This window comes from Malaclemys terrapin, chromosome 22 (genome assembly GCF_027887155.1).
Source record: "Malaclemys terrapin pileata isolate rMalTer1 chromosome 22, rMalTer1.hap1, whole genome shotgun sequence".
NCBI classification, from domain to species: domain Eukaryota; kingdom Metazoa; phylum Chordata; order Testudines; family Emydidae; genus Malaclemys; species Malaclemys terrapin.
The window spans coordinates 1,547,012-1,563,753 of NC_071526.1; the positions used below are offsets into that span (position 1 = coordinate 1,547,012).

The following is a 16,742-nucleotide window of genomic DNA, read 5'->3' on the forward strand; positions in this document are numbered from 1 at the left end:
CATGACAATCTATGAAGAATTCTGGACTTCTTATACAGCACACCAATCTGCCAAATGGTGTCATAGGCTGCTATAAGATCAATTTCCCAACAGAAGTAGATACCCCACACTCTCCTACAGCCAGAAGTAGGACAGTCAGCTAAGCCTTTAGAATTTCATTCAGTGTAAAGTTCATAATAGATATTTATCTTGAATCTCTAAAAGCAATCAAGTTCAATATGTTCTTGCCAGCCTACACAATTCAGAAGGTGGAGCTTCTGACGAGCTCATTAGGCCTGATGTATAGCCCATCCCAACAGACAAGACTGAAAGGTAACAAAACTATAGGTCGACTGAGAAAAGGGGACTCTGGGAGGAAAGGGGATGTAATTGTCAGCATCCATTGACAAAAAGGGTATTTCTGGACAAATGAAGCAATCTGGGGGTCTAAAAAACAAATCTAACAAGACCTCCAGACTAATCAGACCGTAAGACAAGAAAATGCCTTCTATGTACTGCCTGTTATAGATTTTGCAAAGTCTTCAAAATAATTCCTCCTGCAAATCAGCATTATCTCCTTATTTTAAAGAAGCCTCAGCAAGTTGATTTTCATCCAGGTCCCAATATACACAAGGTATCAGAAGAGGTAAACAGCAGTATAAAGACAGAGCTGATTACACTAGCATGACATTGTCTCCCTAGTGGCTTCATGAACAAGGATGACTGAGTCTTGGGGAGGACTCCAAGGGAGTGCTTTCAGGTAGGAGTCATAATACAGCTATTTAATGCTACTTTATATTGTCCTGAGGGATCAATAGATATTTGTCATTCATACTACGTCATATAATCACATCAGCAGCACCACACAATGAACTCATTCACCTTTGTGCTTCCAATTTCCCCTCCCATGCTTTGCCTTGCCTGTTTAAACTAAATGAGTGTACAATGCCTAGCACAACAGGACCCCAATCTCAGTATAAGTTTTAGCAGCACTAGAATACCTATAAATAAGACAGCACTGAAAACAGATGAAAGATCCAGCCTTAAAAATAATCTCCTGCCGCTTTCCATTTCTAGGCAATTTACAATTATGAATATTACTATTTCTATACACAAATCATTGAGGCCTGATTAGATGGAATTTAAGACCCAAGTTGTTTCCTTTTGCATATGCATAAGATTGTGAGTTCAATCTTAACTTTAGCGTTTCTTGACTTTTGTTTCACAGTGCCATTTCATGCATTTAGTATACAAGTCAGCTGTGTTAATGCCTAATTCAAACTCCATCTCAGGAGAAGGAGACTGAAGAGTTTCTCTGCATGTTTATACAAGATGAAATTAGTGCTCATCAGGTTGTCTGTTCTTAAACCCTCTCAACTATACAATGTAGATTCACAGGGGTTCCCATTCACTGTACTACTCACAATCATTCTTCTACACTAGGTAGAAAGGAAGTCTGCAGTACCAGCAGTTGTATATAGCTATAGTGGCGGAGCTAAGAAGAGGAAGTGAGAAGTCAGACCACCACTTATATAACATTAATAGCTTCTAAAGGATAGTAATAGACTCCTGATTTACATAACATATACAATTTGAAATTTAGTGTCATAAAATGGATACATAAACTCTATTTCTGTAAATAGCTATAGGAGCACAGTTTGGCAGTTTCAGCTGTACATCCACATTGCACAGGGTCTTCAATTTAGGCAAACAATGTCAATCTAGGCTACAATTTGGCATACAAACGGTTAGCCAGAGTATGATTTGGATATAAAATTCAGTTAAATTATACACGTTTGTGAGGGGGATGAGGGAATTTGGTAACAGCAACCATAAATGCATAGACAGAATAAAAAACGAAGCCACTCCAACCACAAATATCCAACCACAAATATCCAACTTCATTCAGTTTTCCTTTGTTGAACTATACCTCTACCCCGATATAACACGAATTTGAATACAACACGGTAAAGCAGCGCTCTGGGGGGGAGGGGGCTGCGCACTCCAGCAGATCAAAGCAAGTTCGATATAACGCTGTTTCACCTATAACAGTAAGATTTTTTTGGCTCCCGAGGACAGTGTTATATTGGGGTAGAGGTGTATAATTTCAGGGTGAATTTAGGCCTCTTAAAAGCTGGGGACCTACACCAGATTGAGCCACACAGTGAGCCACACGGTGCAGGATAATTAAGGGGTCCTTTCAGACAGGTTTATAAAAAAAAAAAAAGGTGTCTCTTTTTAAAAAAAATATATATTTAATTGAGAGTGATTGTCATTTCCTTTTAATATTAACCGAAATGACTTATGTAAATAAACATTGATTAGTTGAGTCCACTGTCGCTTTTCCACATCCAGCTGTTCTGTAATATATTTGAAATTTTGCTGCAAGTGAAAAATAACTGTCTTCCAACTAGCTGACACATTAGTTTTAAGGTGGTTAACACCAATGGGTTCCCTACAGCAATTTACAGGAAGATTCTATTAAGATGCTGTGGGGCAGCTATTGAAGCCAATGTGTTTGCAGTAAATTCAAGACTATTTGAATGAAAAGTACTTCAATTAACAATTAAATCTGTCTTTTCGGTAATTGTGTTAATTGATTTCACTGACAGAACTGAAGTTTGATAGTAGTCCTCTGAAAGTTTTCAGGATGCTTGTGTAACTGAAACAAAATGTATGTGAACGATCCATAAAATGTAGGCAACCCATCCACAAATATTCATTTATTTAGTATACACTTCGTACCTGAACACTTTACTTACATTTGCAAGCATCTGCATCATTTTTTGCATGTAGTCTCTAACAAGACCAATTAGTGTCCCTCAATTTACATTCATGTTGTACAAGAAAGGTCAAATGGTTTCCTTCTCAATCATATCTGTTTGGCTAGACTTAAGTCATCTGACGGTTTGGTCATCTTATCCTATTTTAAAAGCTTGTTCAAGTAATTTTACTCTCTACACCATCTCTGCTTCTTCTGCAGAAGCAGAACGTAATTGAGGAAAGCCAATTTGATATTGAAGTGTACCCTTATCTGCAAGGCTCTATGCCAGTAGTTCTCAAAGTTTCGTACTGGTGACCCCTTTCACATAGCAAGCCTCTGAGTGCAACCCTCCTTATAAATATATAAAGTTTTTTAATTTAACACCATTATAAATACTGGATGCAAAATGGGGTTTGGGGTAGAGGCTGACAGCTCGCAACCCCCCATGGGTCCCAACCCCCAGTCTGAGAACCCCTGGCTCTATGTTTTTACTTGTTGTATCGTTTACTTTAGTCATTCTAATTTCCTGAATTAGTAAAAAAGCATAACAAAAAGGCCCAGCGCAATAATCTGCAAATACTAACCTCTGTTCCAATACCAGGCTGAATTCCTGAGTAGATAATGTCTGGAGGAGGGCCCCCATATTTCCTCTGTCCAGTGGTCACATCCAGAGTATAACCGGTCCTCTCTAGCAAAGCCTGAAAATTGTAAAAAGTTGTCACATTAGATGGTTTTAATGATATGAAGGTTAATTGGGATTGACATTTCCTAATTTGCACTTTGCCAGGACTGTAGAGCAAGCTATAGGCCTCCTCAGGAGGCTGTGCAGACCACTGTCAGTGGGCACAGAACCGTTACATTGTATAGAAAAGTTAACAAAAACTGTTTAGCTTGCTTTTCAGAAAAGCAAGACTAAACACACCTGTTTTAAGCAAACAGATACATTGACATGGTGTCCCAGAAGTAACATGCAACATATTTCCAGTATTTGCTGTATTCTGTATGATACATTGAACAGCATACTACATGTTCCTCCCAAAAGTTGTATGTGGTTGTTTTTTTTTTGGCGGGGGGGGGGGGGGGGGGGGGGGCACTAGTTTGCATCAACTAGGTGGTCTATCAAATTCGTGGCTGGGAAAAAAACACGCCATGGATCATGAAATCTTGTCTTTTGTTTACTTTTACCCTAAGCTATAGGGTCATGCCTGGCATGACTCTTTTCCATCAAAATTCTGTGGTAATACAGATACTTCTGGAAACTTGGGAAAAAACCATCTAGCACATCATATGCAACAGTTATGAGTACGAGTCTACTTAAAAACGTGGGGGGTGGGTGGTTGTCACATTTTTCACAAGTTGGTCAGGGCATAAAGAGCAAATTTCACAGTTGTGTTCATATACACCTCTACCCCAATATAACGCGACCCAATAGAACAAGAATTCGGATATAACGCGGTAAAACAGCGCGCTGATCAACCTGTGAAAATTGTGTGATTTTTCCATGATTTAAGTAGACCCCTATTCATAACAGTTGCTTAAGATGTGTGCTCTGTTTATTTTAAAGTGTCCACAAATATCTATATTACCACAGAATTTGATGGAAAAAAGTCACGCAGGCATGTTCTCTTCAGATAGGCCTCAGTCTAGTCCTTCAAAGTAACATACTTACAGTAACCAAAGTTTCATATTAAGTATTTAATTTGAAAGACCTGCTAGTTTACTAATGGAAGCATGCCTCTTCAGTATTTGTCTTATGTGCATTTCCTGGCAATGTCAGCATGGAAAGCTGCCGAACAGTGTTGTATGCTACTTCAGTGTATTGAAGAGGATTTATGAGCATACTCAAATTTATCCCATCTCTTTCTAGACACAAATATACCTGTTCCTCCATTACAAAAATTAAGCTGCATCTAAATACATTACCTTAATCTTTGCTTCATCTGGTCCCTTTGTTGACTCTTGTACTTTGCTTCCTTGTTTCTCTCTCTGCCTGTAGGTCTTCATAACTCCACATAAAAATGCACTTTTGTTCTGTAGACGCAATTTATAAAGTAATTCAATTGAAGCGTATTATAAAAGCCATCTAAAGCCACTGGATCTTACACATTGGCTTTTGCAATGTGTCATGTTAAGAATTCCTTTGGCATTTTGATTATTACATTAAGAACATCTCAGCTGATGTACATTATCGGAACAAACTGATGATAAAGACAATAAGACTCCAGCTAGCACTAACAGGTCACACTTTGGGTACGTCTATACTTACCTCCGGGTCCGGCGGTAAGCAATCTATCTTCTGGGATCGATTTATCGCGTCTTGTCTAGACACGATAAATCGATCCCGGAAGTGCATGCCGTCAATGCCAGTACTCCTGCTCCGCGAGAGGAGTACGCAGAGTCAACGGGGGAGCCTGCCTGCCGCGTGTGGACCCGCGGTAAGTTCGAACTAAGATACTTCGACTTCAGCTACATTATTCACGTAGCTGAAGTTGCGTATCTTAGTTCGAAGTGGGGGGGGTTAGTGTGGACCAGCCCATTCACTCAGTATAGTGCTCATTCCAACATTAGAGGATTTTGCCTTGCACTCAAAATACCAATATCAAAGATATATGCCAAACTTCCAATTTGGGTTTGAAACATTAGAATCTGCAACATCAAGTATTTGCTTTAAGGGAAGTCAGAAGTGCCAAAACACTATTATGCTCACACTTCTGGAGCTCTCACCTTACCTGTACATGCGACAGGTCACTTTCTTTAAACTGCTGTAATACAGAGAGGGCTCCTTCTTCATTAAATTCCCTAAGAGCATCAATTGCTCTCTCATCAAGATCGACATAAGCTACCAACCCTAAAAAGTTAAAGACAGAAAAGTTACAGATTTCTGTTTAATTACACAAAGCAAGATGGCTAACAACTAAGCTATTTGCTTTTAAATCAAGCAATGGTTATACTGCATATTAGTAAATAGAATTATGCATTATTTAATATTAACTACATACTCGTATACAAGTATATGAAAGGACATGGATATACGAATGAAAAAGAAATTAAAATGTATATACCTAGGCACTAAAGTAAATTAAGTGCAATATTAAACCAAGAGCGTAACAGTTTCAGAAGCTTTGGGAATCCAGTCTGCTGCATAAAGCAATGCTACATACCAGGGTTTGAAATAATGAACTCTGGCTCATATTTCCAATAGATCTATGAACCCAAAGCTTTAAGTTTCCTTTCTTTGAATGGAGCCATTCCAAAATACACTGACAGGGGAACATTGCCTATACCTTACTCACTTGCCTATACCCTACCCATAATATGCAAAGGTAGCCACCTGACTGAGGATCTGAGCCACTTATAGCCACCTTCCACCTCACCTCAAAAGCATTAGAGATGGAACAATTTGTTTACTTCTTGAAGAAGGTGGGAAGAGTGGAGATTACAGTGGATTTTCCACTTGGGAAAGTACAAAAAAACATTTTGACCCACCCAGTTTTTAGCAGCCAGAATCCAGAAAGACATTATTTCGAGCCCTGTTATGTACCCCAAGTACACTATTATTAGCTTTACAGGTACAGACCCAAAGACAGTGGACCAGTTCTGAAGCGCATGTTATTTTGAGATTTAGAAGTTTTTCTTCTCTTTGGAATATCAGTAGTTTTATGGAAGCTGTGGAGTCCTGCCAGTTACAGACAAAGATTACATTTTCCAAGAAACCTGCTGATATTTAATAGACTTCAGTGTGAATCCACATACAGAACTCCTCACAACACTTTTGAGCATTCTGGAATTTAAATTACTGCACACTTCTTAATCTCCACTGGAGTTCCGAAACACAGTAGCACAGAGCACAAAGACTGCATTTCAGAAATGATCCTGCATATTGGAAGGCACCTGTATCATTCACAAGTGAAAAGACTGAGCAGATTAAAAATCCCAAAGTACATTCCCAAATTTGGCTGTGGCTTCAAAAGCAACTAATAGAGCTGATAAAACCCTGCATAGTGTAGAACATCTTCAGTTGATATTAAGGAAATTTGAACACGTGTTTTCAAAAGTTACCCATGCAATGAAGTCACACTAGCTAGTCAATTACTGGGTTAAAATACTCTTACTTGAGAACTCCTCACAACACAAGGTAACGGCAACACCTTCTAGACTCGAGTCCCACAAGTCCCTTGCCCAGCCATTTACATCTACCCTCAAGCCATGATGTGGATATCATCATAACCCACACTTAGAGAAATGCATCTCTAAGCAAATAAAAGCTGGCAGACACTCACTGGACTGACTTCCAAAAGAGATCGTCCACACGAGCCAGAATATCAACATACTGAAGATGGATAAGGTATTATTTTGAATTGCCTTCACTTGGTTCATTGACTTTTTAGACTGTTCAAAAAAGAGAAACTGGCATCTTGTCACTGAGGTATTCAGGTAAGTGCATGAAGCAGTTCCATTTATATCTCTAAACCTGTTCAAAGAACACTCTAAGGAGGAAGAGGAAGTTTCCATTTATAAGACCAAAATAATGGGGAGAAATTACCCCCCCAAAAAACAACACAAAACTCTTCCTGCAAAGGGACCCTTTCTCGCTAGGATTTCCAGAGACCATATTATTCAATTTGCTGAATAGCTTACTCCTGGACTTGTGTTAAAATGAAGTTAGAGTGAAAACTTCAGTGTAATGACTGACATGGATTCAACTGTTCAGCTGGAACTAGACAGAACATAAAATCCATAGGCAGACTGGAGTTCAAATGTCGTCCCAGGCAAGACAAGCTAGTTGTATTCCCCACTGAGCCATCTACTCAGCCCTTTAAGTGTTTTAAGAGTCACTGTGAGGAGTTGACAGTAGAAAAGTAAAAGCAAAGTGATGACTGATTTGGATTAAGAAAAATGTGCAGTTTAGTATGCTGGAACATACATCTTTACTTGTGAAAGTCTAAGACAAACTGATGCACTGTCTCCTGAAGCAACTAGGACATCATTCAACACTAAGGATGATTCCAATAATTAAAGAGTCAGTGTCAAACCCAATTTGCCTTCAGGGAAGTGAAAGTAGCAATACATTCAGAGCTTCACAGATCAAACACAGTGAGAATTTTTAAACCTTAATCTATAAAATTTGAAAATGGTATGCCCTCACTTTCATAACCAATCAGAAACAAGAAATGTATATTATACCTGTCTGAAATATTTCATCAAGTCTCTCTGCCACCTTCTGTGGGAGGCCTGCCTCTATCAGTGTCTTGTAGTGTTCTGTGTGAGTTACACTGGAAGTATCCATTGGTTCTTCCTCTTCTTTTAACTGTACCGCATTACCATTCACCTGATTAGCCATTTTATTATGCTGCTGGAAAAAATTCAGGAGCTATATTACATTAAGCCAGAAATAACTAGTTTGTAGGACAATGCATGATTTATCTAAACTAATTGTATACATGCTGCAAATGACCTGTATCAAAATCGTATTTAATGCTTTTGGGATGCAGCTGATCTAAGTTTCAATAAGTACAGTCCTGTAACATTGTGGAACATGTACATGGAAGAATTTACATTTTTAAGTACTTCATGTACATCAGATCTAAACTTAACTTTGATTGTCAGTAAGGTATCTGGTTACCATAGCAGCTGGAGTGTACTGGTGTGTTACATAACACCCTTCAATTCGTGAACAATAAGCCACATCAGAACTACTGCTATTTTCATCTCCCATTCCTCTAATCTTAAAATGATTATTTTTATGCAGGGTATCTTAACATATCAATGTCAATACACGTTTGCCAACTTTCACATAGTTTCCTGGCTTGCTGTCATGACTTCTTTCAAACTCAACTTAATGTTACATGAGAGGCCATACTCTTTTGCTCAGGATGCTTCAGAACTCAAAACAGAAAGTGCCATACTAAGACATATTACCAATTTCAATCCATAGTGGTACAAATCCGAAAGTGAAAAAACCACTTCAGGTAGAATGTTTTAGATTCTGCAAATTGTAGCATAACAAGATACTTGGAATTGTACTAGTTTCAAACGAAGCCATGACTGCATCTTGAATGTCTCATACTAGTAAAAGACTCGATGCAACAATCAATACAGAAGTTGCAAGGATGTGCATTCAAAAGAGGCACAGCTACTATTTTAGACAACTCCAATGGCCTTTGCCTAATTCACTGTAAATTTTGCCTCAATTTCTCTATTAGCCAGCTAATAGATGTTTTCACCTCAGCTTTCACGGCTGAGGTTGCAAACAACTACCTAATGGAGAGATATATTAGGATGGTCAACTGTATAAGATCAGCAGAGATTCAAATGGTGCTGCGCCGTATAAGACATGGAAGAAGAGTTGATGATGCACGTATCAGCAACGGAATGGTAACTACACAGACATATGCAACACGACAGGAACAATGCAATATGTACTGGAATACATGATATGAAGATGGTTCAAGAATAAACCGTTTCTAATGTTGAAGCCTCAAGATATCTAGTCAGCTACCACAGAACAAATCTCCTAAATAACACCCAAGACAGACAAGCAACATATCCAAAGCGTCTAAACTAAAGCCTATGCACTGTTCTGAAAATGCACAAGGACAAATTTGCTGGCTTGAGCCAAATCATTCTTATTAGACAGACAAGAGATTCTGCAATGGATTGAGAGAATTGTGGTGACTGGGAGCGGACAAGACTAAAGTGACACACTACCTTATGCAAGCTATATAACAAAGCCAACTTCTGCAGCTGTATGACAGGTTTCAGAGTAGCAGCCGTGTCACTCTGTATCCACAAAAAGAACAGGAGTACTTGTGGCATCTTAGAGACTAAAATTTATTTGAGCATAAGCTTTCGTGGGCTACAGCCCACTTCTTCGGATGCATAGACTGGAACATACAGCAAGAAGATATTTATACATACAGAGAACATGAAAAGGTGGGAGTAGCCATCATGTTCTCTGTATGTATAAATATCTTCTTGCTGTATGTTCCAGTCTATGCATCCGATGAAGTGGGCTGTAGCCCACGAAAGCTTATGCTCAAATAAATTTTAGTCTCTAAGGTGCCACAAGTACTCCTGTTCTTTTTGCAGCTGCATGGTATACATGTATCCACTTAGACTATTCATTCTGCTTCTTGATCAAGCCTCACATTACTTTCTAATAAATTCAAATAAGGTATAGTGTATGGTTTCTATTTAAAGTGACAATATTACTGTACTGAACATGTTACTAGAACCATGCTTATGCACCACTACCCACCATATTAAATCCCAAAACATTACTGCAATGTTAAGTTTGTGCAGTGAATTACACAAAGGTCAATAAATGCAAAATTAAGGCTAAAAATTTGCTTGTGTTAGGTATCTTTAAAAGCCATCTCTCCCCCCAAAAACTTGAAATAGTTTTAAAAATATTTCAGGTGCTATATATATCAGCCTTTGAGTCTCATCTCTTCTCTCCCCTCCCCCCCCCCAACTCCTTTGCCATTTTTTTGTAGCTTGACAATCATTTTTCTTTACTTTAGTGTCTCTCACTTCTAGGGTTTTGCACAAGGAAATTGGATATACAGGGAAAGTGAAATAGACAAAATAGCCTCAACTACAGTAATTGTATTACCTCTAACAGTAAAAATGTTCACAAGTGTGTAGCTCAAGTTGATGTTGTCCCTTTAAGAGGCTTTTCGTAAAACTGGATTAACACTTCAAAAGTCATTTTCACACAGCATTAACATCTTCCATCGGGAGAGAGTTGAAGACTTTAGTCATGTTCTCAAGCTTGACTAAAACTTGTGCTGAGAATCATTGGCTGTACACCTCTAGCTGCAAACGTAATGCATTTGCAGTTCCACAGCTAAAGCTTCTCATAAGCTATGAAGTATTGCTGTTATAACCTAATGGTATGAAATATTTAGTGTTACTATCAGCTTGGTATTTATGTAGGAGTATACAATCTAGTTTTTACTACAGTATTACTCCAATGCAGAATGTACTTTTAGTATGAATTTTAAGCCTATTTTACTTCACTTCAAGTCAAGTGTATTCTTCATGTTATACATTTATCTTTGCAAAAAAACTTGAGAATTCGTGAGATCACATAACTTAAGACTATTGTAATGCATATGCACAAACCAGCCATGTTAAAATTATTCATCCTTAACTATGCATCTCCTGTCATGTGTCTAACTGCAAATGCTTCTTTAAGTGTAGTTCTACTCTGAAACATGAAGATATTATGATAGGAGTATTTTTTGTCTCAGTGATTTCCAGATGACATGCACACCATTCCAATAACAAGCAGTGATTTTTTTTCCAATCTGCTAGTTTTGCAAACTCAGACCAGAATCTGAGTGTTAAATGGTGGTTTTTCTTTCATGCTTCATCAACACACAAGCCAAAATCACATCCTCTGCAACACCCTTATGACCCCATTGTCTTCAATGGGGCTGCACAGGTAAACTGGAATTCAACAGTCATACTGATGCACAAAGAGGAAAATAATCCAGCTCTCTTCCACTTAGCTGTGTCAGCTATGCAAACACACCAGAAGTAAACACCAGTAAAATTTTTTTGTCACCAAAGAAAGTTAATTGAATATGCTGTAAGATCAATTGATTACGAAGGTAACAAGTTTACTTTAATTATTCAGACTAGAAAAGAACTTTGAAGTGAAGCAAGTGTAAAAAAGAAAAGGAGAGATGTTTGAGTTTGCACATGGATCATGCCCATGATGTGGCTCAACTATCAACCAGCCATACGTGAAAGCACAAAATGTACATATGAAACGGATTATGTGCACATGAAGAAATTGCACAAGTAATCCAAGTTTCTGGGGGATAGGAAGATTCTTTAACCCAGATGTATGCAAAGATTATAGATACACGTCCAGAAGGATGATTTCCTTTGGTATGCATGAGATATGTAGAATGTGCAAAGATGGGTGGACTTCAGGAGGTGCATACATATAAAGATGTGCCTATTGAGCAAGCAGCAGTATGTGAAGTTTGGGAGCAACTGTAGATTAAGTGTGGATGTTTTGTGTAGAATCCATATTGGTGTCCAGGCCATTATCTATCTGCACCATTTTGAAGTTGCAGAATGGTGTTTTACATAAGACTCCATATTGGCATTGCCAACTATGCAACTGAGGAGAGCACTGTATTTTTTGTTGAGTTACCTGCCTACCCATATCTCAAAGTCTTAAAGTAACTAATCCTCATTGAGGTCTAGCCACATACGAAATTGGAACTCTGGGTGTTTTTTAGTTACCTGAGGAGGGAGGGGGGCAGAGACGAATTATACTCAAGTAATTCAAGTAGTCAAACCTACATTTTTCCACAAAAAAAAGTTCTCCTTTAGTACCAGTCCAACTACAAGATAATACAGCAGCTCAGAACAGGGACTTGTCCTGGACTGCTATTCAGCTTGCTACAATGGTTGTGGTACCATGGAGCAGCAAAGTTTGTACTCAGTCAACTTTAAAGGGCAGCAGGCATAACTAAAAACCTTATGGATATTTTGGATTGAGCCTGCACCAAAGCCATTTCTAAGAGCTTGTCTCCACTTACCGGTGGATCGATGCTGCAGCGATCAATCCATCGGGAATCAATTTACCAAGTCTAGTGAAGACCTGCTAAATCAACTGCCGATTGCTCTCCCATCAACTCCGGTACTCCACCGGAATGAGAAGCATAAGTTAAGTCTATGGGAGAAACACCTGTCGACCCAGCGCCATGTAGACACCGCAGTAAGTTGACCTAAGGTACATATTCACATCACTGGAGTTGTGTAATTTAGGTCAACTTACCCCCATAGCGTAGACCTACCCCAAGTTACTTATTTTAGTTCCCCCACCTCCCTTTCATCACCACCTACTAGACAGCTAATGCCTCATTGGAGGTTTAAAGACATTACATTGAACATTTTGAAGTTCAGCCATTCGATTTATGAATGTATCAAACAAGTTTTTTTGAAACTGACAAGTTATATCCTACCCCAGTAGCTTTACTGAAGCACAGTAGAACAGATTTATCCCTCCCTCTCCCCCAAAAAAGTTACCTTCAGTCTAAGATCATGGAAAGTTTAAACCCAAAAGAAGAATTTAAGGAAGATGTGAGGGAATGCAAGGGTTTATAATGGAAGTTGAACTGCGACTTGAATTACTGAAGAACTTCACTAGCTCACACTACTGACTGGCAACCCAAAGAAAGTTTTGCAAGTTCTACACACACAAAAACCTAACTATAATGCATCAGTTTACCTTAAGCCAGTGGTTTTCAACCTTGGTCCGCAGACCCCCGAGGGGCCTGCAGACTATGTCTAAGATTTCCAATTAAAATGCAGGGGGTCCACAAAATGAAAAAAGGTTGAAAACACTGCCTTAAGCAATATTTGTGATACAAATGAGTAGTTATTTATGACAGTTTAAATTACATAAAATATACTACAAAACGTTAATTAGTGTAAAAGCTATAGGACTAAATTTTTGCTATGAAGTTACTGCCTTCGTGCAAATTAAGAGCTTTGCAGATTACCAAGGTCCTAAAGTCTAACTTCTAGTACAGTAAATACAATGGAGTATTTAACACATCCACCCCTCCAGAGCAGCTTTGCTCAACCTTTCCCATAAAATGACCTCATGATACGGGAAAGCATAGGGACACCTCCCCCACAGCTAGAGGAAGGTCATTACGACCCCAGGTTGAGAGGCTATGCTCAAGAGTATCTATATAGACATATAGTGCCCTGTCATCATGGTATAAATGCCTAAGGCTGCAGAATTAACTCATATTACATTATCTACATTTGAGTCAACTACCTCTCAAGGTAGCCTAACAACACTCCAGTTCCACAGAATGATTCTGAGGGCTTGTCTACACTTAAAATGCTGCAAATGCGCCGCTGGAGGGCTTCAGTTAAGATGCTACCTATGCCAATTGGAGGGTTTCTACCAGTGATCTTGCATTGGGGGTTAGGTCAGTTTAACTCCATTGCTAAGGGGGATGGATTTTTTCACACCTCTGAGGGACAGTTATACCGACCTAATTTCCTAGTAGCATCCGAAGAAGTGGGCAGTAGCCCACGAAAGTTTATGCTCTAATAAATTTGTTAGTCTCTAAGGTGCCACAAATACTCCTGTTCTTTTACAAGTATTACTGTGATTCACATCATAACTACCTAGACAGACACTTGAATAGGGATGTTAAATACTCTTAGGAAACATGGCTTTTAGAATAAAAAGGTTAAGTAGAATTTTGCTAGTCTGCAAACCCTATAATTTACACAGAAAAGCCAGTCACTTCACAGAAAGGATTAAAAAAAAAAAAAGCACTGTAGCTAGGAATTACAGAAGCTTTTTTACTCCTACAAAGTACACTGTATATGACACTAGTAATTGTTCTGTAATACATCATAAATAGGACTCCAAAATGTTTGGGGCCCTCACAATGCTCTCCACAGCACAAAAGTATCAAAGCTGATGGAATCTTCTTGCTCAGTACTGGGAGAGAAGACAAAAAAGAAATAAAAGTCTAATCAACTTCCTCTAAATAAACCTATGTTGAACCATAGGTCAAGTAGGGTAACTGGCTACATTCACAGAGTAATGGATAACAAAGCCACTTAAATACAGTAACTAAATCCACTTTAAAAACCTGTATTTTTAATCAAAATGTTAGTGAACAGAAGTTCAGTAAAGTTTACAAAAGAAAATGCAATTTCATAGTAATCAGGTCCTAGAGAATTTTCTCTCTCTCACACTAAACAAGATTTACCATCTGGAACGAAGTAGATAAGTAGTAACTTGAATTATTTTATATAGGTTTAATGCAAAATTTAGCTTACTAAAACCCACACTAGCAAAATACTTCCTACGGGTGGTTTTACAGAGAACAGATGTGTCATCATCATGGCAATACAGATAAATCAGCATTAGTCAAAATATATCCTAGCCAACCACGCACACGTGGTAGTGGAGATAAAGGGTCTCATGTGGCCAGCAGCCAAGGGGCTTGGCCTCCAGGCAGCTTCCCTGAGCTACTGTATAGTGGCACAGGCTGAAGAGGGCGAGAGCTGCGTTTTCCCCACAGCAGATGTAATGCAATGCGGACGGCGTTAAGCCTAACACGGAGCAGGAGCCAGCGCCTGCCTCTTGTCACCCACATGCAGGAGCCAATCCACGTGGTCGAGCGGAGCGGAGGAAGTCAGTCTCCCGCTACCCCGGTCGCCAGGCCCGACCCGTACGCAGAGCGGACCTCCCACACACACCGCCGGGAAACAGCCGCCCACCAGCCACGGCCCCGCGCACCACAGACCGGGCAGCGACAGCCTATACGCCATGCGCCGCTGGCCACCTCAGCTGCCCCACTCCCCCACCATCCCAAGCCAGGTGCCCAGCAGCGCCTCTGCGAGCGCGGCCTACAGCCCCCACCGTCCACAAGGCCCCGGCCGCCCTGGGCCCGCCTCGTCTAGCGCGTGTGGCTATCCACCATCGGCGCGGGCCCGGCTGGGGACTCTCCGCAGCGGAGCGCTGCAGCCCGGCTCTCCCCCTCCCCCGCCCGGTGGCGGCCCCGCGACACTCACCGGAGCGCGGCCTGCGCGGCGCGGCTGAGGCCTAAGCAGCGACTGCAAATGGCGCGCGCGCACTTCCTCTCTCCTCATGGACGGCGGCGCGACCCCGGCAACACGCGGGGTTTCCCGGAACTGCTTCCAGGGATTCCTACATTAGCCAATCAGCGTATTGGGCGTCAGACGAGCACCATGCGAAACCTATTAGAGCTGGGAGGCGAGACACCCTTATTCCCCCTGGCCAATTAGAGAAGACGGCGAGACCACCCGCGCAACGACGAAGGCCGGCGCGCAAGCAAGGGCAGAGCTCAGGGATTTAAAGAGCCAGATGCGTTCCTCCCGCCGTCTGTCTAAACAAAGGGAGGGTGAGGCGGGCCCCGCCCCTTACTACCGAGAAGCCGCTGGAGCTGGGCTGGGCGGGGCGGGGCTGCCTGCTGGCGGGGCAGAGTCTGTCCACCCTCCAGCCCCGCAGGTCTCTGTCTGCCCCGCTGGCTCTCTCTGCTCCCCTCCCTCTAGTCCAGTCCCCTGCCCGCAAGGCAGCACCAAGTTTTAGCTAGACCAGGGGTCGGCAACCTTTCAGAAATGCTGTGCCAAGTCTTCCTTTAGTCGCGTGCCAGTCATACATTTTAACGTTTTTAGAAGGTCTCTTTCTCAGTCTATAATTTATAACTAAACTATTGTTGTATGTAAAGTAAATAAGGTTTTTAAAATGTTTAAGAAGCTTCATTTAAAATTAAATTAAAATGCAGAGCCCACCGGCCCAGAGGCCAGGACCCAGGCAGTGTGAGTGCCACTGAAAATCAGCTTGCGTGCCACCTTTGGCACGCCTGCCATAGGTTGCCTAGCCATGGTCTAGACTGTTCCTGACAGGTGTTTGTCTAATCTGCTTTACCATCAGAGTCCTGTGGCACTTTATAGACTAATAGATGTATTGGAGCATAAGCTTTCGTGGGTGAATACCCACTGATGCATCATGAAAGCTCATGCTCCAATACGTCTGTTAATCTATAAGGTGCCACAGGACTCTTTGTCGCTTTTTACAGATCCAGACTGACATGGCTACCCCTCTGATACTTGACTGCTTTACCATCCTGACAGTTAGGAAGTTTTTCCTAACCTAAACCACCCTTGCTGCAATTTAAGCCTGTTGATTCTTGTCCTATCCTCAGCGGTTAAGAACAATTTACCTCTCTCCTCCTTGTAGCAAACTTTTATGTACTTGAAAACAGTCCCCTCTCAGTCTTCTCTTCTCTAGACTAAACAAACCCAATGTTTCAATCTTCCCTCATAGGTCATGTTTTCTAGACCTTAATCATTTTTGTTGCTCTTCTCTGCACTCTCTCCAATTTGTCCACATCTTTCCTGAAATGTGGCGCCCAGAACTGGACACAGTACTCCAGCTGAGGCCTAATCAGCATGGAGTAGAGCAGAAGGATTA

The 16,742-nt window shown here is 40.7% G+C and overlaps 1 protein-coding gene across 2 annotated transcripts in view; it reads right to left on the reverse strand.

The window, feature by feature from the left end:
- Positions 1–15,424, reverse strand: part of HNRNPR (heterogeneous nuclear ribonucleoprotein R) — a 54,963-nt gene extending 39,539 nt beyond the window's left edge. Inside the window, exons 1-5 of one of the 2 annotated variants that reach the window (XM_054012115.1) lie at positions 15,320–15,424; positions 7,928–8,093; positions 5,473–5,591; positions 4,667–4,774; positions 3,328–3,441 (exon numbers count right to left, since the gene is read on the reverse strand). In XM_054012115.1, the coding sequence (XP_053868090.1) occupies positions 3,328–3,441; positions 4,667–4,774; positions 5,473–5,591; positions 7,928–8,093; positions 15,320–15,397 (585 nt within the window). In that variant the 5' untranslated portion in view covers positions 15,398–15,424. Of the gene's footprint in view, positions 1–3,327; positions 3,442–4,666; positions 4,775–5,472; positions 5,592–7,927; positions 8,097–15,319 lie in introns of both variants that reach the window. The other variant, XM_054012114.1, reaches the window with a different exon arrangement.
- Between the last annotated feature and the right edge of the window lie 1,318 nt (positions 15,425–16,742).